The sequence below is a fragment of the Phyllobates terribilis genome, unplaced genomic scaffold (genome assembly GCF_046119375.1).
Source record: "Phyllobates terribilis strain yellow unplaced genomic scaffold, ASM4611937v1 Scaffold_5__5_contigs__length_657084704, whole genome shotgun sequence".
Taxonomy (NCBI): domain Eukaryota; kingdom Metazoa; phylum Chordata; class Amphibia; order Anura; family Dendrobatidae; genus Phyllobates; species Phyllobates terribilis.
In genome coordinates, this window is record NW_027362765.1 from 199,204,640 (window position 1) to 199,227,372 (window position 22,733).

Consider the following 22,733-nt stretch of genomic DNA (forward strand, 5'->3'; position numbering starts at 1 on the left):
CAGGTCTGCACTGGCCCATAATAGAACATTGCTCCGAGTGCTACCTTAAAGAAAACTCAGTTTAAAAAAATAGTATCCTGTATTCTCAATGATAAACTCATTGAAACATATTGCAGTATGTTTCAAAATGTCTAAGTCCCTGCTGGAGTAGGATTTGTGGCATAGTGAACACTGCTGCTTGTCATTAATTTCACAGTCACCTTGCTCCTGTCCCGCCCCAGCTCAGCCCACTTTGTCGGATCTGGGGCAAGATTTGCACGAAGACACCAAAAGTCACACTTTTTTTGCGCATCCTCGAAATCTGCCGAAAAAGCTTTGATGAATCACCGACATTGTTTCCCACCTCCCTGATTTAAATACATATGTTTGAATACATAGCACTGCTTCTGGTCTTCTTGTTTTGCATATATGCCTTAAAGGTGCACAGTACCATTTTGCTTTTGTCTCTACAACACTGTTAAATTGTCGATCTCTCTCAAAAAGCCTAGCGTGAAATCAGAGGCATGCAGAGGTATATTATAGCCCTATAGATTTCTATGGGTGATGTACAACTCATGTTGAGCAAACGAAGCTGGTAATTTGGCCGTGTACATAAACCTTTAACCTGTGATTATGTTCAGGGTCCATGTTTGGTATTTTGTAGTTCTGGTTCATAGAGTAACACATTTACACTGTTCACTTAATCTTTAGACCACAATTTCTTTTATTTATATGCATTTTTACCTTGCATAACCGATTATGCAGCACTCTGTCCCTAGAGTTGTATTTCTGTAGGAGAATGAATTTTACATTTGTCTAAGGGCGATTTCCCATTGAGTGGTTATTTAATACTCCTTAATGTTCTATTTGCTCAATGTACAGAGCAGCCCTGCGCTACTGGTTAAATCTGATTCCAGATGACGGAACTCATGTTCACATCATGTCTCTTTTTTTTTTTTCTTTTTTTTTTTTTGTCAGGCAAATAAGCTTTGGTTTTCCTGAGGAAGGAAGCCTTTTTTTAATTTAATGCACATTTATCATTTAGGCTACAAAGAAATCTGAATGTTAAGAATCATTTGAAGTGTATGCTTCTCCCGGCATCAGATTACATTTTGCTTTTTGCTTGTTTGTAAAGCTAATGACTGAATGTAGAATATATTAGGCACCGCAATGGGGTTCACTTTTGCGCCATGAGCCAACATGGTGTAATAAAGGAATATAGAGGACAAGGTAAATTAATTACTGGACTAGATTATTTCATGTGGAATAGATAAAACTACATTAAGAAGATGAATGAGTCTCATCCCATTCAACTAATTTGGGCAACAGTCTTTATGCACATGGTCTCCACTTGCAAGGGAAATATTAATTCCTTCTGTACTTCTCTTTTGGATGAGTTGGCATAAGTTTTTTTTTTTTTAAGTAGAATGTTATTGCAATCCATGATATATTATATGAAGGTAGTACACTTTTTCTGAATTTTAAGTAGAAAAAGAAGACTCTTATGCCAACTGCATATCGTTTTGAAGAATATTCCCACTCTAGGCAGTACATATTAAAGTTAATACTGGATGAGTTCTATGAAGCAGAATATACGGTACTTGTTGCATATATGTTCTGTACTGTAAATGTCAATGGCTCTTCTGGACTTTCTTGTTTAATGCATGTTCTGTACTGTCCACGTCGGGGTCTACAGTGATATTCATGTTGCATCAGTTTCTCTGGACTATTTAGATGCCATTGGGCTTGTGGAATATTCTTTTTGAATGCTTCACTCTGAACTGTCTCGTTGTCATTCAACTTGGGATGGAACAAACTGAATCATTTTATTTTTTTTCTTATAAAATATTTGTAAAACGACACTCGGGAATGTTCTCCGATTCCAAATCTCATTCTGGAAAAATTTATTGTTGAAGGTCCAAACTCCTTGCAAAAGGGTTCCTTCTGCTTTGATGACCATGCTTCTGGTCTTTTTTTCCACTATGTCAGCACTTTCTTTGCCATCTCCTCCACATGTAGCTAGATGGAAATTTTAATTTTTATATATCTCACGTTGTCCTTTGCACTAAAAGATAATTTCTTCTACAAGGAGCCTGATTATAAACATTGACCCCTTTTCTAAAATTGGATCTCTGTATCTACCCTACTATTTGGACTTTCTGTGCTTTTTTTTTTTTTTCTTGGCAATTTTTTTCTATATATTTTTTTTTTTTATTAGGTCATTATTACTTAATGGCAGAAAGTCTTTTTTTTTTCCTTTTTTACACTTGGTGTGAAATTCCTCTAGCATTCTTACAACCTGCTAATGCAGTGTATACATGACCATTACATAAGTGCACCGACGCAGAACATTTTTGTTGATCGTTATGCAAATAGGAGTCTGTTTTTATCTTAATTGACTTTCTGGGGTTGAGCTCTGTTGTTATTCTGTGGCTTAGAAGAATGCTGTATGACTGCATTAGAAGGTGTATCTCAAAACTTTTAAGACCTGAACAAGGCGTCTGCCTGGAACCTCCCTAGATTGGGTGCAGTGTATGAGTGGGAGGTTATCTATTACAGATAGCTATGTCAGGCTATGCTTGTAAATCATTGCTTTTTAATGAGCCTGATAAGTTTATCACTCTGTTGCTGACTTCATATTGTGGCGGCAACAAAGGTAAATATTCAGCTTCTGAAATATAAAATTAATAGACTTACATGTTAAGTGTCTCCTACCTTTCTTGCCACTTGGAAAGTGTTGGTGTGCCATGTAATGGATTGTTGGATTGTGCAATGTACCCAGTGGATCTTTTATAGGTCACCCATGGGGGGGACACTCCCAAGTTTTTTTTGTGTAAGCTGTATGTGTAGATGCATGCTTAGATCATGCCACCGTTGTTGGTGTGTTATGGTACCCTCCTTATAATGTTTGTGTACCCCTAAATATTGTGTTGTGTGGCCTTCCCTACCAAATATCTTTGTGGACCATTGTTAATGCACCAGCCTCAATGAACTACCTTTGTATGCATTTGCCTCTTCCTTCCACATGTGATGTAATACTGAAGGTGCATTTACACTACATGATTATTGTGATGGTTCATTCCTAGAAACACTTGTTTCACGACAATTGTGCAATGTAAACAGGCTGCCGATGACCTGACGAATGAGCGAACCAGGTGAAACGATCTTTTGGTTTGAATCATTCTCAGCAGCACATTATCCTTTGTCAACAGGTACCTGTGCTGTCAAGGACAATGGCAGACTATGCACACTGAAGGGTTCTGTGGATAGATTATAACTGGCATACCCCATTAGAGGGGTTGCCCGGGACTTGATGGCGTTTCCTTAGGATAGCACTCCTGCCGATCAGCTGTTCCTGATGGTGGTGGTCGGAACTGCTCAATTACTGAGCTGCGCAGCAGAGTTCCGTTAACTTTATAGTGGCCGCGGCTGGATACTGCACATGTGACCTATATTCCGATCAATAGGGGGAGGGTGTGCAGTACCTGGCCACGACCAATATTCCATCGATGGTGCATGGCTATTCTGCTCCGTCCACCACAGACGTCAGCAGCAGCTGATCGGCTGGGATGGTGGTTGTCGCATCCCCACCAATCAGACATTGATGACCTATCCCAAGGGAGGAGTCAGTCCTCGGACTGGCCGTGTCCTTTTCCGACCCGAGTGTGATGGCTGCATAGAAATACATGCTGTCAGTCTCTGGTCGGGAGAGTCAACGGCCAGTCCGAGCATTGCATTTCGATCCTCGTCAGAGTTATACCGCTGTCTGACTCTTCCTTAAAGATAGGCCATCAATGTTAAAGTCCCAGACAAACGCTTTAAGTGTCACTGCTGAACAGCTAGATATGCACGGTTTTACATGTAGGAAAGCCTAACCCAGACACTTCTGTTGAGTCCTGATCCAGGTTTGGGCTTAGATACCTTTAAACCATACAATGCAGAAAGGTGTGCATGCTTTATGGCAGCTTATATGAATGGGAGTCAATTGACGCAGAAATTTCAATCATTACTACCACATGTACTTGCTTTGCACAGTAGCTTGTTTTTGTGATGTATACCTCCGACAGAAGACTCTGAATTATGTAACTGTATAGACATACCGCACCCATAGACTTAAGGTGTAAGATTTTTTTGGCCTTATTCTTTAAAATGGCAACTATGCCATTCTATACCGCAAAGAAAAAAGTTCTACCAACATGACGGATGTCCAAAAATGACTGTTTTATTCGTCATTCGTTGATGAGTCCTAAGAATGCAATTGGCTTGCATACACCAGAAGCTTCTGTGGCATATACATAATCTCTAATGTGATGTGATACTTTGTGCAGTTTTCTGTAGTTTTAAGTTGATGGGACATGATAATGCTGATGTGGATCTCTGTTCTTTTCTGCCCATCCTTTTGTAATGTCTATTGCTCTGCATACAGTAATTGTCTAATGAAGAGGAGCTTTTGATGCCCATGTGCGTGGGGGTGGGCCTTAATCAAGCCAGAAATCGCCAATTAGTTACATGTGTAGGAAACATTCTTTGAACTTTGGGTTATCACTTCCAGTTTTGTGGAAACGAACAATTGCTCTGCTCTCCCCAAAGGTCCATGAGCAGTTAATTCCTTGCAATGCAGCTGCGAGAGCGCCCGGAGTTAGCTATTGGGATCTCTTGTTCTGAGGGCTCCAAAACAAATCCTTGTTTCCATTTTTAGAACGGCGTTAGGTCTTCATTAGAAAGAGGAAATGACAGTTGGAAAACTTTTTTGTTCCCCTTTCCCCCTCCATACTGGAATGTAGTGCAGCTGCAGATGGCTGCTGGCCGCTGTACTGTATACTCCGGGTTATGGGATGGAATGTACTGCCGACTGAAGCATTTTATTGTCTTATGATGTACTGGAACCACTGGGTTAACTGCTTGTTTGCCTGTACAGTGCCCTTTTCCTTTATGGCATGTATGCTCTCTTTGTTGGACATTCCTCGCGAATGGATTAAAGAAGCCAGTTAGTGATGTTTGAGGCTTTTATAGTTTTCCCGTGTCGTCCACATGCTCATGTTAAGTGCGCCTTCACACGCAAACACTGGACGCGTTTCAGAGCGTGTTGAATTGTGCTTCTGTCTGTCATAATAGGGAGAGAAATGGTCAGGCTTTGAACGTACATGGTAAAAATTTTAATGTGTATAAATATACATTGTGTGTGAAAGTATTTAAAAGGAAAACCTGAAAAGATTAATTAAAAAATACATTTTACATATGATGTGTGGGTTGTTAGTTCTGTAAGGAGCACTACTAGTAGCCCAATTTAGACCAGGGTCACACAACCGTATTATCTCTCATCCGAGAAAATCAGTCCGATTATACTAATCACACTCTGATCATAGTGTGATCCGAATTTCTCGGATGAAGGAGAGGATGGGGGGGAACAAAAACTTCTCCAATTCTCTACTCTGTCAGTCCGTGAAAATCAGAGTGCAGTCCTATTTTTTTCCCCCGGACTCATTGACTTGTGTGGCTGAATGCGATTAGATTTTTTGGATGCAAATCGGACTTGCTGCGATTTTTTTTTCCCCCCTGCCTCCTCCTTGCACAGACTGTCTGAGTAAAAAAATCAGGCATGTACACGGCCCCATAGAATAACATTGGTCCGAAACCAATCTGATGTTTTCTCAGATCGCACTTAACCAAAAATAGGGTTGTCTGCTCGTGTAGACGATCCAATAATTGATGAACAAGCAGTCGTCTGAACTCTCATTTTGAATTTTCAACCCATTAAACAGCTGAGTATACACCTGATGAACGAGCAAAGAGGTAATTTATCGGGTACAATTATTTTTCATGTTGTTCGCAATTGTTCTGTTCATTATTTAGTTGACCTGTGTAATCAGCCAGTAAGTGAGTGCTGATCAGCATGTTTATAGGCCATCACTTAGCGGCCTGTATCAGCCTCGTCTAAATGGACCATAGCGCTAATGTTTTCAACATTTAGAGCTTGCACTTCTGATCCCAGACTTTGTGCTCAATCCTAGGGAAAGGTAGCTTGTAGTTTTCATTCTCTGGTATGTTGATTAAATGGCATTCTTTATGTATTAGATTGGCAGTATTATTTGGGCGCTTTACAAGAACATCATGCGATCTTTGAATAGTTAAAGGGAACTTTTCAGCTGATGCTGCCCAATCCATGGGCAGCATGTATCAGACAGTGGCTGCATGATTTCTGCCAGGTATGTTTGGCTATGGAATACTGCAACGTTTCAGACAGAAACATACTTCAAAAGCTGCCGGGGACCAAGAGGCATGGAATACTAGTCGGACAGGTGGGTCCCCTGCTGGTTACTCCCCACCAGATTCCCTTCACTGATGGCGAACCTTTTACAGACAGAGTGCCCAAACTGTAATTCAAAACCCACTTATTTATCGCAAAGTGCCAACATGGCAATTTAACCTGAATACTCATACATTAGCGCGTTATAGATTCTGTAGCAAAGAGCTTGTAAGCACTGCACTCCAAGCCTAAGATACTAGCCACCGATTGCAGAGGAGGTCTGTTCTTGAAAATGGAGAGGATTTTTAACCAAAAGTAAAATTGCAAAGTTGTTTTTCCAACATCTTTGCAATTGTAACCCTTGATCATGATGAGAATAACCCTTTAAGCCAGGGATGTCAAACTCAAATACACTGAGGGCCAAAGTTAAAAGCTTGGGCAAAGTCACGGGCCAACCTTGATATTTGTTAAAAAAAAATTCTACAATTGAGGAAGTTTTTCCTTATCAAATGAAACTATTAACTTTTGGGATTATAGTGAGATAATATAATATGTAAGAGCAGTAAAAAGCATATGGCCCAATGGCCTAATTTACATATGTAATAACAAAGCATAAAAAACTTTGAATAAAACAAAGTATGATGCAAACAAAAGTACCCCCAAACACAGTATGATATCCCCACAGTGAACTCCCATCACACGCACAGTATGATGACCTTTCTGTACCCCTCTCCTTCACAGTATGATTCTCCAGTTGTAATCTCCATACTGTATAATGGGCCCCACATAGTGCTCCATACTGTATAATGGGCCCCACATGGTGCTCCATACTGTATAATGGGCCCCACATAGTGCTCCATACTGTATAATGGGCCCCACATAGTGCTCCATACTGTATAATGGCCCCCACATAGTGCTCCATAATGTATAATGGGCCCCCACATAGTGCTCCATACTGTATAATGGGCCCCCACATAGTGCTCCATACTGTATAATGGGCCCCACATAGTGCTCCATACTGTATAACGGGCCCCCACATAATGCGCCACACTGTATAATGGGCCCCCACGTGGTGCGCCACACTGTATAATGGGCCCCCACGTGGTGCGCCACACTGTATAATGGGCCCCCACGTGGTGCGCCACACTGTATAATGGGCCCCCACGTGGTGCGTCACACTGTATAATGGGCCCCCACGTGGTGCGCCACACTGTATAATGGGCCCCCACGTGGTGCGCCACACTGTATAATGGGCCCCCACGTGGTGCGCCACACTGTATAATGGGCCCCCACGTGGTGCGCCACACTGTATAATGGGCCCCCACGTGGTGCGCCACACTGTATAATGGCCCCGCCACGTGGTGCGCCACACTGTATAATGGCCCCGCCACGTGGTGCGCCACACTGTATAATGGCCCCGCCACGTGGTGCGCCATACTGTATAATGGCCCCGCCACGTGGTGCGCCATACTGTATAATGGCCCCGCCACGTGGTGCGCCATACTGTATAATGGGCCCCACATAAAAAAACAACTCCCCTCTGCCTGTTCCAACGCTGATCTGGTCTCTTCATATATCACAGTCCTACCTGTGGGCACGCAAGCCATCTCCTCAGCACTGCTGCTGTCGCCACCCTCCTCAGGCCTGATGGGAGGGTGACCGCGACGCTAGTGACGAGGGAGATTGCGGGTGGGCAGAGGAGAGTGGTGGTGGCAGTACTAAAGAAATGGCTCTGCATGCCCCTCCCCCTGGCACACGTGCCATAGGTTCGCCACCACTACCCTAGAGTAACAAGTCTTTTCCTGCATGCATGCATGTATGAGGAGAAACCTGTCACCCCAGGGGATCGGACAGCATGCATCAGCTGTCAGTTCCCATTAACCATACATTGTGTAACTATTATTTTGGAAAGGGTGCAATAGGATCTTCTGTTAGATTATTGTTGACTAAACCTGACAAATTTAGCAGGACTACACAACCAGAGAATGTGTAAGGAGGTAGTGGTGGGTCCCAATTTTTCATTTGTTTTCTGATGGCAAGTATTGGGGGTTGGTTTGCATGTTCATTTTTTTATCATTAACTATAAAGTAGCCAATGGGCGTATGTATTTTTAAAATCATGTTGCATATATTCAAGCCCTAATATGTCCGTTGACGTTTTGCAGTTTTCTTTCTGAGGGAAATCATGCTATTGTTCAGCCAATCTCTGGTGCCATCCGGATGGCGTCTGACGACTGTAGATGGAGGGGCATATGACTATACTGTGAAAGAAAAATTAGCTCAGATGCAATGAAGGAGGCTGAATTATGTGTAAATTAAATGTATGCACTTTTAGAATGCCTCAAATACATGGGCCAGCTTATAGCCAATGTTAAGGGGGCTAAGCCACCATCACTGGTGCCTTCCGGCAGCTTATACCCCCATCGTTGACTTTGTGTTACATAGTTGCCATCTATGTAAATTACATGGCCAATATATCAAAGTTATGGCGTTAATTGTTTTTTTGTTAATGATCATCAAATCTTGATATGAAGTTAAAGGGAATCTCTCACTGGGGTTTTGCCACCTAATTTGAGGGAAGCATGATGTGGGGCAGAGACCCTGATTCCAGCAATGTGCAAATAACTGGGCTGCTTGCTATAATTTTTGGCAAGCGGGAGATTCACTAGAGAACTAGTAAACCTGCTGCCATGTAGTCCTCCATATTCATGAGCTCTGTATAACCAAGCCCCCACCACTGATTTGCAGTTTCTGCCTATGCACAGTATACACAACTGCCAATCAGTGATGTGATGGGGTTATACAGAGCTCAACATTTAGAGAACTGCAGGATGTGCAGCAGATAACAGAATTTATCAAAACTGCAGCAAGCAGCCCAGTAAGTAACACATTGCTAGAATCAGGGTCTCTGTGCATATTGCTGGTTTCATATGGGATAGTGAAAACCTTGTGACCGATTCTCTTTAATTAATATTCACATTAAATACTATTATTAGAACTAATAGGGATGAAAACTCCCAGCAATTACAGAAGTTAATTACGGTAGGCGACTGGTGTTATAACTGTGTTGGGTACATTCATGTGACCGTACCCCACCACTGTCCAACTTGGCTTAATTTTTAAAGGAAAATAGGCAACTTTCTTTAGCATTTTTCTAAGAAAATTCTTATGAAACTTATTTATAGAGATGTGGGCGGTGATTTTGGAATTGGGTTTGGGAGTCAATGTGCTGAAATGTGACTAATGGAGTACAAACATGGCTTAATGTCGTAGGAAACACCTCAGACATATAAGTATGTGGTGTATCCTTTGGGACTACAGTATTTAGCAGATGGCTTTTCTTACCACTTGAGCAGGATCCATCACGATCACTGGCCTCATACATAACAAATGGTGCAAACAGAGCTCATAGCAACCAATGAGAGCACTTCTGGTGGGGTTTGGATGTTATGGGCAGCAGACTTTCATGTCTGCACAAGGTTTTATTTTATGTATGTCCCCACATCAGTAGACTATACCGGGGTCCTGAACCACAGCTTCCTTATGCTGAGTTTACTCTGGAGTCAGACTGAATGCAGCAGATACACGTATGCAGAACCCAACCTATCCCAAAAATAAGTCAGTGGTACCCAGTGAGAACATATGTTGTATAACGGATCATCTATAGCTTTGTGGTGGTCACTTTGGAAGGACACAAATGCAGATTTGAAGAGAGCCTTATACATACTTAACAACTATCCCATAATATTTGAGTTGTCCTGGGCCGGAAGAGGGTAGGTCAAGCGTGTTCCAGTTCAGAACTGGGGGCTTATGGTGCACTTGCCTCTTGAGGCTGTCAAGTTAGGGTCAGTAGATCTGCGTCCAGTCCGCATTCGGGTTCAGGTCAGGAGACCTGCTTCTAGTCCGTATTTGGGTTTGGGTCAGGAGATCCGCGGATAGTCCATATATATGTTCGGGTCACAAGGACCTGCGACCAGTCCTAGCATCACGATTTGTACTCAGACCATGATACACAGATGTGTGAATCCAAGGTCTGACTAAACAAAAAGTTCAACCCAATAAAAGATGACCTTTATTTATCATAATTAAAAGGAAACATATCACAAAACTTCCTGAAATATCCAAATAATGTTGGCCTGAGTGGTTTTGTTATCCTTTACTATACCAAATCCGCTACAGTAGAACAGGATACAAGGTAATGAAGGGACCCAATATTTTCCCTAAAGGATGCCCTACCTGACCACGGCACCTTAGAGTGAAGCTTGCAAGATTGGCGCTCCAGCCAATTATTTCCCTGATGGTCACTTTTGTCCATATTCATGGATGTTGTGTCTTTTTTGAAAATTCATCTAAATTAGGGGTGACTTTTTCAAGTACAGTGCTCCCTAGTGTTTCCTATGGTGTTGAGCAGGTGCTTCAATCTAGGGTGCCAACCTCCGCGGTCAGGTAGGGCATCCTTTAGTGAAAGCATCGGGTCCCTTCATTGCCCTGTATCCTGATCTACTCAGTACTGTAGTTTATTTGGCATAGTAGTGAATTTCAAAACCACTCAGGCCAACAATATTGGGATATTTTCAGAACTTTTGTGATATTTTTCCTTCTAATTGTGATAAAGGTTATCTTTTATTGGGTGGAACTGTTAGATTAGCCAGACCTTGGTTATATTCCTTGCCTCATCATTGTTTTTTTATTAGTTGATGTGTCAATCCAGCCTAAAACCCATCTGTTCCCCATTTTCAAGTTGTTTACACATATTTTTTCAGATGATTGCAATTAGCAGACAACCGTAAGATCAGTTTTCTTTCTGATGAGACAGATTTCAGTCAGATCAATTGGCCATTTACATACACCAATTCAAGTTGATTTTGATCTTTTGGACAGAAATTGGTCAAATATCTGTACCCATAAAGGCACCCTACAAATGTTCTCCACTGATGATAGAATTGTCAGCGGCACTGGGGCGGCACGGTGGCTCAGTGGTTAGCTCTGTTGCTTTGCAGCATTGGGGTCCTGGGTTCAAATCCCACCAAGGACAACATCTGCAAGGAGTTTGTATGTTCTCCCTGTGTTTGCGTGGGTTTCCTCCGGGTTCTCCGGTTTCCTCCCACACTCCAAAGACATACTGATAGGGAATTTAGATTGGGAGCCCCATTGGGGACAGTGCCCCATAATGTCTGTAAAGCTCTGTGCAATTAATGGCGCTATATAAGTGAGTAAAATAAATAAAACTAGTCCCACCCACAGTGCGCTGAGGTATCCGACCAGAGTCTGGTGCCCGATAAGGGTCTCTTCACACCTAAATGGTTAGCCCCATATACATGGATCAATCATCAGCAGTGTATGTGACTGACCAATCTTTCGCGCGGTCAGTCTCATACACAGGAAAAAACATTGAATGGAGTTTGTATGATCTCCCGTGTTTGTGTGGGTTTCCTTCAGGTTCTCCAGTTTCTTCCCACACTCCAAGACATACTGATAGGGAATCTATGTTGTGAGCCCCAATGGGGACAGGGATAATGTCTGTAAAGTGCTGAGGAATATGATGGCGCTATATAAGTGAGCATGATTCCTTCAGATGAATGGTGTCACCTTGAATTTTAATTATGTCTATATTTATTTTTTTTAGGCCAGTTATCCGACATGGGAAGACTTCATCAGCAAAGCTATAAAGTTACAGTCCCAGCTAAGGTGAGCATGATATTTGGAGTTGAGCCCTAATGTTCAATGTCTGTGGCGAATGAGATTTATTACTCTTTTATTTTTTTTGTATTTTTAGCTGTGCAGTTTATTTAGTGAGTGATGAGTTACTAATAAATTCTAGGAAAGGGATATGCAGCACACATAAAGTTATGTTACGGGCATCACGCCGGCTGTTTAGGAAGTAATCATCTCTTATAACACCATCATTATAGCTCCACCCTGCTATAAACGGCGGCTTGAGGTGTGCGATTAGTTCTTTTGTTATGGAGAATGCCCATAGCAACTTAGACCAAAGATGATGCAAGAACGTCAATGTGAGGGATCTTGTCACAGATTAAAAATTAACGCTCTCAAGGTCCTGGAACTTCTTGTTGATATCTTGCGACTTCTTGGACATAACCACTCAGTGTGATTTGCTTATCGCTTCTTAAAATGTCAGACTGTTCTTTCTATATGTATTTGACTTGATAGCAATTAATACAGAACATGTTAAAGTAGATTAGAATTGCGGGACGTTCTGCTGAGGCAGATGTGAAGAGTCCTGTACCTCGTCAATGCAGATTTTGCATGTAAGACTTGTTTATTCATTAAGTAATTTGCAAGTTGATGTTTTAGAACAATCCAAAATTTAGTATACATTATTAACATTTTGCATACCCTCTTTATAAAAAACAAAACTGGGCCCAGTGTGATCTATAAATTAAAGAAGCATTCCTCCCATCAAAGTTTTTATCCTCTTAATATATTGCAATCATCATATTATATAGCACTGTGCACTTACAATTGTGCATTTTACCTTTCTACCCAGTTAATTCTTCTCTTTTCTCTATGTAGAAGCTGGAAGTCTCTTGTCCCTGCATTTATCATTTCCCACGTCAACTCTTGACCTAGCTTCTCCCTCCTCCCTTCTGCCAGGGAATTTTGCAGTGACTTATGACTCATACAGGGAAAATTTACTTACTGTTTCTGCATAGAGCTTAGAAGAATTCAGCTAGTCAGTTTTTAATCATGTGATGTCATAGACCTAATGGAAAAGAGAAGAATTAGCTGGGTAGAAAGGTAAAATGAGCAATTGTAAGTACACAGTGCTATATAATATGATGACTGCAATATAAACTGCTCAAAAGAATAAAGGGAACACTCAAATAACACATCTTGGATCTGAGTGAATGAAATATTCTCATTAAATACTTTGTTCTGACAACAAAATCACACACAAATCATCAATGGAAATCAAATTTATTAACCAATGGAGGCCTGGATTTGGAGTCACCCCCAAAATTAAAGTGGAAAAACACACTACAGGCTGATCCAACTTTGATGTAATGTCCTTAAAACAAGTCAAAATGAGGCTCAGTATTGTGTGTGGCCTCCATGTGCCTGTATGACTTCCCTACAACGCCTGGGCATGCTCCCGATGAGATTGCGGATGGTCTCTTGTGGAATCTCCTCCCAGACCTGGACTAAAGCATCCGCCAACACCTGGACAGTCTGTGGTGCAACGTGACATTGGTGGATGGAGCGAGACATGATGTCCCAGATGTGCTCAATCGGATTCAGGTCTGGGGAACGGGCGGCCAGTCCATAGCTTCAATGCCTTCATCTTGAAGAAACTGCTGACACACTCCAGCCACATGAGGTCTGGCGTTGTCCTGCATTAGGAGGAACCCAGGGCCAACCGCACCAGCATATGGTCTCACAATGGGTCTGAGGATCTCATCTCGGTACCTAATGGCAGTCAGGCTACCTCTGGCGAGCACATGGAGGGCTGTGCGGCTCTCCAAAGAAATGCCACCCCACACTATTACTGACCCACTGCCAAACCGGTCATGCTGAAGGATGTTGCAGGCAGCAGATCGCTGTCCACGGCGTCTGCAGACTCTGTCACGTCTGTCACATGTGCTCGGTGTGAACCTGCTTTAATCTGTGAAGAGCACAGGGCGCCAGTCGCGACTTTGCCAATCCTGGTGTTCTGTGGCAAATGCCAAGCGTCCTGCACGGTGTTGGGCTGTGAGCACAACCCCCTTCTGTGGACGTCGGGCCCTTATACCACCCTCATGGAGTCGGTTTCTAACCGTTTGTGCAGACACATGCACATTTTTGGCCTGCTGGAGGTCATGTTGCAGGGCTCTGGCAGTGCTCCTCCTGTTCCTCCTTGCACAAAGGCGGAGGTAGCGGTCCTGCTGCTGGGTTGTTGCCCTCCTACGGCCCCCTCCACGTCTCTTGGTGTACTGGCCTGCCTCCTGGTAGCTCCTCCAGCCTCTGGACACTACGCTGACAGACACAGCAAACCTTCTTGCCACAGCTCGCATTGATGTGCCATCCTGGATGAGCTGCACTACCTGAGCAACTTCTGTGGGTTGTAGCGTCCATCTCATACTACCACGAGTGTGAAAGCACAACCAACATTCAAAAGTGACCAAAACATCAGCCAGAAAGCATTGGTACTGAGATGTGGTCTGTGGTCCCCACCTGCAGAACCACTCCTTTATTGAGTGTGTCTTGATAATTGCCAATAATTTCCATCTATTGTCTATTCCATTTGCACAACAGCATGTGAAATTTATTGTCAATCAGTGTTGCTTCCTAAGTGGACAGTTTTATTTCACAGAAGTTTGATTTACTTGGAGTTATATTCTGCTGTTTAAGTGTTCCCTTTATTTTTTTGAGCAGTGTATTAAGAGGCTAAAAATGTTGATGGGAGGAGTTCTTCTTTTAATCATCACTGCTTGGGTGCATGTTGGTAGACTAAGCACAGAGACCAGCAGGGGATCCAGATATCACTACAGAGGAGCGCACAGTGACAGATAGGTGTGTGTATTTTTTTTCCTCTTTTGAGACATTTAAAAAAAAAAATGAGACACCAACTTTAATATTATACATATGAATCTTGTAGAATGACAAATTTCAACATTCTACAATTTAACCATAAAGTTATATTGATCGGGCTTCATGGAATAGGGGGTTTGACCGCGGGGATGTCACTGATCTCGAGAACTGTGGCTCTGAATAGCCCCGTGTTAGTGGAATAGAGAGGAGATCAGTCATGCTCACTGCCGCTCCATTCATTCTTATGGGGGTTCTGAAGATCAGCTGAGCGCAGTGCTTTTGCCTTACTTTGATCTGACTCAGTGGACATCAGAATTTGTTGTAGCATGGCATGCTTATGAGAAAGTGCCTATATGCAGGTTTACCCTGTAGCAGGCCATAAAGCTTAATACATTCTTGATATAAATATCATATGCATGTAAGACAAAGATTTAAAAATATATGTGGGAGAAGAAAAAAATCATTCACCGGAAAATATCTTGTGTCTTCCATTTACCCTGACGCAGGCATTCCAGGGATCCGAAGCTGGCTATTTTCAGCTCGTTTTCTCTCTGATGTATAGTTAGGCTCCCTAATTAGACCAGTGGTCAGCCAGTAAAAGGCAGGGAATTCCTGTCGCACTGGAATTATGGTTTGTGTTCGACTCCATGTAGCCGATCAACAAAACAAATGTTTTGTCTCAGGAAACAAAGTAAAAGTGTCTGTATCACTTGGTGTATATTTTTTACTGTAAGGTCTTTTTACTATATTTTTGGTCATATTCTGTATCTGTCATTTCCTTTCAGTCCATGGAAATTTTCATATTTCGCCAGGTATCAGAACAGTGGTTGTCATACTATGTTGCATTTAGTGGATATAAAAAGTCTACACACCATTGTTAAAATGCCAGGGTTTTGTCATGCATAGAACGCATACCAAGAAGAATAATTTCAGCACGTTTTCCACCTTCAGGCTACGCTCCAGCAATGAGTGTTTGAGTTATTGATGTTATAGCTGTTCTGTGCCCATTGGGTAAATTAGGTTATTTGCATTTTTTTCATTACATTTTTCAATGCGTTTTTACATGCATTTTTATCATGTTTTTGACACTGCGGTTTTAATCTATTTTTGGTTTATCATGTTTTAGTTTTTGATACTTCTTGGTATTTTGGCTTTGACAAAACTTTACTGTCATGTGCGGCTTGCATGCGTTTTAGAAGCAAATAAACATTGGCGCTCGTCCCAAAGGATTTGAGGGTATTAGCTGCTGGTAGAAAGCAGGTTGTGTATGGGTGCTTGCCAGAAATGAAACAACTAGTTTGAATGAAGACTACCACACTATGAACCTACGAATGCCCGTTGTGAGCTAGCACATGTAATAAAAAATAAGGTGGACGAATTAATCTAAGAATATATAAAATGGGTGAACCAAAAATAGTTGTATTTGTAGTAGTTTTATTACTGAGTGGTGACACTATTACCATAAATGACAATCATGTAGACACAAGAGTGCAGGGTAAAAGGTGCAAATGACCTTCAATCAGAGTCTATGCTGGAAAACCATTGCAATCATACAGTAACAAAAAATGCAGGATCTAAAATATAATATAACCAAAAAAACATATAAGTAAAAACAAACTGACAGCATTTTGGAGAAGGAAAATAAAGGTAGCAAAACTAAAATAATGTGGTTGCATAAGTGTGAACAGTTCTTATAACTGGGGATGTGGTTGTGTTCAAAATTAGCTAATTATAGTTAAACTCCTGTTGAATAGTAGTTCACAGCTGCCATTTTTTAGTGATTCTAACTCCATATAAAATTTAGCTGTTCTAGTAGGATTTTCCTGACAGTGTCTTAGTTGCTTCTTACAGCAAAAGCCACGGTCCATAAACGGCTAACATCACAGCAAAGGGATCTCCTTGTTGAACGTTCTCATTCAGGAGAAGGGTACAAAAAATTTCCAAGGCATTAGATATGCCATGGACCACTGTGAAGACGGTGTAGCATAGCTGGAAAGGACAGGGTTATATCCCAGCTCAGCAATGTTTGATTAGAAGCACCTGCATGGTTTCTCTAAGAATCTGGAAGTGGATTCATTGTGTGGCAGTCTCTCTTGGGGGAGTGTCAGTCTGCTTGATGAAGCAGAGTTGAGTGTGCTGCTGGTGGTGACCAGCCAAAATGTGAGCTGTAGCTGAGAGAGACGTGACGGGGGTCTCTCTCTGAATGGAGTGACTGAGGCGTCAGTCAGTGTGCTGGATGTAGCAGAGATAAATGCGTTAACTGCTAAATGGACAGACCATGGGCACCAGACTGGATGTATCTTGGAGCTGAAGAGAGCAAGGCAATAATCTCTCTGAGAAGAGTCTGCACAGGCCGTGTGCAGAGAACTGCAAGTATCAGTGGTTGCGATGAACAATAGCTGTTTTGTTTGACCGAGCTGGGCCTAACTCAGCTGTGTATGAGCAGCCAGGGTTTGTTCTGTTTAGTTAGTGCCTGGATAAGACTAGGGACTTGTGGTTGAGTTTGTTTTGGTGCTGTGTAACCTGTGAAAACATTAAAAACTGCCTAATGCCTACCAGAGAGAGTGAATCCCTACAACAGTCATCAAGAAATGGTTAAAATTTGGCACCACAGTGAAATTACCTAGAACTGAATGTCCCTCAAAAATTGATGAAAAGACAAGGAAAGGCTGCCAAGAGGCCTATAGCAACATTTAAAGGAGCTGAAGAAACTTCTGACTTTTGTATTTATTTGCCTGGCAGAAACCTTTTCCTACACAGAAAAACATCCAAGCCCAGTTGTGTTTTGCCAAAAGCATGTTTTGGTTTGATGAGACCATTGTTGAACATTTTGGCCATAATTCCAAAAGGTATGTTTGGCACAAAGCCAAAACTGCACATCACCAAAAAAACACAATACCTACAGTGAAGCATGGTGGAGGCAGCATTATGCTTTGAGGCTGTTTTTTGGCAGCTGGAACTGCAGCTTTTAGCCAAGTGAAGAGAATTATGAACCGTTCCAAATATCAGACAATTTTGCATATAACCTTTAGGCCTCTGCGGAAAAGCTGAAGATGAAGAGGAATTTTACCTTTCAGCAAGGCAACAACCCTAAGCATGCCTCCAAATCAACAAAAGAATGGCTTTGCCAGAAGATCAGTTTTTGACAGGTTTAGCCACAGCCCAGACCTGAATCCAATTGAAAATTTGTGTGTTGACCTGAAGAGACTGTACACAGGAGAAGCACTTGCAGTCTGACAGATTTGGAATTACTGCAAGGTAGAGCGGGCAAAGATTGCCAATTCTAGATGTGCCATGCTGATAGACTCCTACCCAAAAAGACTGAACACTGTCATAAATTCAAAGGGTGTTAGTTTAAGTGTGCACAAATTTATGCCACCACATTATTTTAGTTCTTTATTTTTCCATGGAAAAGTTGTGAAATGATTTTTTTTTATATATACACGACACAAACCTAGCATGTTAACAGTGGTTTGTAGACTTTTTATATCCACTATATAATAGTTCTCCATGGTTTCATTAGACTAGTCAGTCATAGAACACATACATACTTGTGTTGATTTTTAGTTTTTGCAAAGCCTATGCAGTAAAGCCGGCCATAGATGCAGTATGTATCCATAAACCTGTGATGTAAGGAGAGACCCTTCTTGACTTTATAAACATGGTTGCTGATATCCCCAGTGATCAGAAAGTCAGTTGTTTTTCCCAGTATAGCAGAGAAATGGAGTGTGACACTGTGCCAACTGAAATTGCCTCACAACTTTGTAATAAAATGTTACAGATAATTATTTTGCTTAATTTTTGCCCTCATTTTCTTAATCACTTGGAAAACCCTTCTGATATTTCTATGCTTAAATAGGTTTTCCTAAAATACCCAGTTTTTCCCCATCCATATGATGGGGGATAACTTGCTTAGACTTGGCGGTCTGACTTCTGGGATCTCACAGGGGTCTCGAGAGTGGAGCTCTGTAGAGCCCTATCTCGAATAGAGAAGACGTGTGCCTGTGTGACCTCCACTCCAATCAAAGATCACTTGAGGTTTCAGCAGTTGGATCCCCAGCAATCAGCAAGTTATTCACTATCCTGTGGATGAGGATAACTTGTAATTTGGGAAAAGCCGTTTAAAGGCTAATAAGACATAGATGACGACATTTCTGAGGATATTTAAGCATTACCCCTCAATCTGACCCTTCCTCAACTGGTTGGAATCCCCACCCCTCCTAGTAACGGCCCCTGGGTTGCCTTGGAAATACCCCTTTAGGCTTGGATTATATAACCATTCCTTTCTGTTGACGTGTCACAGGATTGTTGGCAATTATGAAATATGGTCCAGCAATTTTTTTTCTCCCAAAACAGACAACATTGTATAGTAGTGTGCAGAAGCCTTGCTCTCCAGTCTGTGTAAATAGCTACACCTTACTTTTCCTGCACTTTTCTTCCGCTGTAGAATGGTTAAAGAAGTACAGCTGTGGAGGCAACAGTACTTTGCATAATGCATCTGAGTTTAATTTAATATTTCCTGTTAGCCCTACTGCCAACATATTCTGCCATGCTTGAACACACATTTTGATGTTTAGTATCATTCATTGAGGCTTATAGTACTTCTTTATCTAAAGTACACACACTCTGGGACAATCTTACAAAATTCAAATTACTTACACTCTCTTACGAAGTGTAAAGGCAGCATGCACATTAGACTAAAGTCCTCCAAACCCGCCATTATTGATTGGATCGGCTGACAACCTAATGTGTATGGGAGCGCCGGCCAACTGATGGTCGCGGGAGATGTTGATTGAGCATGTCCGATTTCAAACTGCTGATCACATTATTCTCCTGGAGATAAGCTGCCAGCCATCATGTCTTCTGGTAACTTTCTCATAGAGAATACAGGAGCGCTCTGCCGAATGAGCACTCCTGTGCATGGTAGAGTTGGCTGAGATGGATGTCGGTCAAAGTATCTAATGTGTATGGGGGGCCTTAAGAAAAAAAAAATACTCCCGGTCTATGGCAGTAAAAATTTGTGACGTAGATCCTGATTTCATTGCTTTGTAACTGCATAAGTTTACATAAAATAAGTTTTATCAGCTGCTGCGTGATCTGAGCAATAGAGTTCTGATGCGCCTGTTCTTATTAGTCTCCAGTATTCATGAGCGTATCTGTGCAGAGTCAGAGTAACCTATTTAAAGGGTTATTCTCAAAAGTCTTAGATTGATGAAATTGCAAAATGCCTGTAAAAATAAGCGACTTTGCAAATTGCTTGTAATAAATATTCTTCCCCTTTCTTAAAATACGGAGTGATTTTTTTAAAAATATATTTACTTCTTGTTACCTAGGTTACCCACCACCACTGCAGTCTAACAGTGGTGGCTGATAATGCACAATATTTACAAGCTCTTTCCAGTTGAGCGTATTAACGCTGTACTAAAGCTGGCTGGGATTGCTGGAGTGCACACTTGGCTCCCGAGGCCAGCCAACTTCAGTGCCATGCTCTCTTCCAATGCGGGTCCGTGGTACCACTGTACCCCTAGATGTTGGGGAGCACTGTGCTCCTCAAAAAAAATATTGTGGGACAAACCCTCATAATACACCACCATGTTATGCAGGTCTTGATTATATAGTATGAGTTTTTCTTTGCGTTGCCATTCTCAACTTCCAATTATCTTTGGCAAAAATCAACGTAATCGATTATTAATGATTTCTAAAACAACTACGAGATTGTCTGTCTGATTGTTGGTCACATCCTCCCCGATCTAAACTGTGACCAAAAGCACAAACCTTCTAATGTATTCTCATTCATCACACACGAGAGCTGGCCTGTGTTTTCTTACCATTCACATTTGCATGATGATCGCGTCAGTATTTGACAGCTGCTTTTTACTTCCCTAATCCAGTTTGTAGGCAGTAGAATACCTTTTTAGACTCTGCTGCACTTAAGCAATAATTTTCTGTACAACTGGAGAAAAATCCCATGAATAAGTTATTACATGAGATTTATCAATGTGCAACTGAAAAATGGATTAGCTGCCCATAGCATCCAAAAGCCCTATAAGAAATAGAGGAGTGTGATTGGTTGGGTCTGGTCATGGATTTTGATAAATATCATCCATTGAACTTTTTGCTCTTATGTGACTAAAAATTTCAGTTTCTTAATTTTAGTAGTCTCTGTGGCAACCAAAAAAAATGTAAAGTTGCTAGATCTTCAAGCTCCACCCAGTAACCAGGGCTGTGGAGTGGTAAGCCAAACCTCCGACTCCTCAATTTCAGACTTACGACTCCGACTCCACAGCACTGCCTCACTACTCAGCATGTACATAAAGTGCAGCACAGTTTCATCGCAACTAAAAGCCGAGACCCTTAGATCAGGAACAGAACAGACTTTTAGAGGACATTTTATAACTTTCCCAAATTCTTACGAAAACATTTACAGCACATCCTGCATTGTACTACTGTACCCAATATATGATATATTTTCAGAGTCGGTCCATTTTATACCGAGTCCACCAAAATGGACACCGACTCCACAGCCCTGCCCGGTAACACTTTAGAAGCATCTCTTTTTAAAGGAAATTGGCATAAATCATATTGGCCAATACTCCCAGGAAAAGGGGAAACCTTTCAGATTTCCAAAAGCGATAGCATATATCCCGGTTGCTAACAAAGCCTCTCTAAAAACTATAAACTAGCACCTCTAAAAGGTTTCTTGTGCATGATGCTGGGATGCTCTCTCATCAGTCAGAGGCACATTGTCCAATGGGTGGCAAATGTGGCTTGCCTTTTTAAAAGGGCAAATGGTTATGGGGAAAGCGTTCTCTTCAGTTTCTTATATCTGTGGTATGCATGGCATATATTGGTCCCCTTCATAAGCTTCAGTCATGCAAAAATCAACACAGTCGGTAATTGTTTTCTGAATTAGAGAAAGTTTTCTTTAGGACACATTTCTGTTACTTTAGTCCATACTTCAGTCCACTTGGGTAAAACCAGTTTTAACCTTTGAATACGAGCTCATTCGGTACCAGTGTAGGTGCGCAGCATTGTTTTCCCATTTTTCTAAATGTTTACGAAGCAGCGTCAATATAATATTAATGGTTTAACAAAGTTAGCAGTGTTTATTGGACACCGTCATTGTATTAAGTGGGTCAGGCGGAAAGTCATTCACCGTCCGCCAAAACAGGAATCCCATGACAGCCCACTGCCTTCAGCGTCTTGACTAGGATTAGATCAGAGATGGAAAAACGATTAGAGACCTTACAGAATATTTATCTGTTTTTATAGACTTTTTGATCACATTTTCTTTGAATCTCAAAATGAACGGAATATCTCACCCAGGCACAAACCGAAAAGTGTTACTACTTGTACATATCGAAATCTATTTTTACATTTCACTGTAGACTTGTTGCGTTGGCTCGGTGATTTCCTGTAATCAGTATTACAAGAAAGAAGGCTTTCTTTTATTATAGATATCCGTGCTTATTTTCTTGTAGTGCTAGGCTCAGCATTAAGACATTGCAGACATCTAAACTACTCAACAAGATTTCCTTTAAACTATGAATGAGGGCTCGCTAACACGAGAGTATGCATCGGCCGAGTTCTATTACATGTTTTATCGCATAGCACTCGGACCAATGTTATTCTACGGGGCAGTAAAGATCTAATTTTTTTCATGCTGCAAGTGGCTCCACAATACGGATCACACAAACCCATTCAAGTCTGGGGGTGTGTGTGAAACCTCAGACTGCACTCGGATATCATCCGAGTGGATTCGGACAATGGAGAATATTGAGAAATTAAGTTCTCCATCTTCTCCACACCTGTGCTCCGATTTTCTCATGCAAGAGAATTGGATCTCACTAAGCTGACACTCTTATCAGACTCTGAGTAGAGTTTGAACCGAGTGTCACTATCATAATCGAGCCGATTCTCTTGCATGAGAGAATCTTTGTTCCTGTGACCCCGACTTTAGAGTCTTTTCCTTTGCGTCC

General features: G+C 41.7%; 1 protein-coding gene across 2 annotated transcripts in view; it reads left to right on the top strand.

Annotated features, from left to right (window-relative positions):
- The window catches only part of LOC141272697 (protein MTSS 1-like), a 165,738-nt gene that overhangs the window by 45,150 nt on the left and 97,855 nt on the right, over positions 1–22,733 (top strand). For both annotated transcript variants that reach the window (XM_073683669.1, XM_073683670.1), the window contains exon 2: positions 11,852–11,913. In XM_073683669.1, coding sequence (XP_073539770.1) covers positions 11,852–11,913 — 62 coding nt within the window. The remainder of the gene's footprint in view (positions 1–11,851; positions 11,914–22,733) is intronic.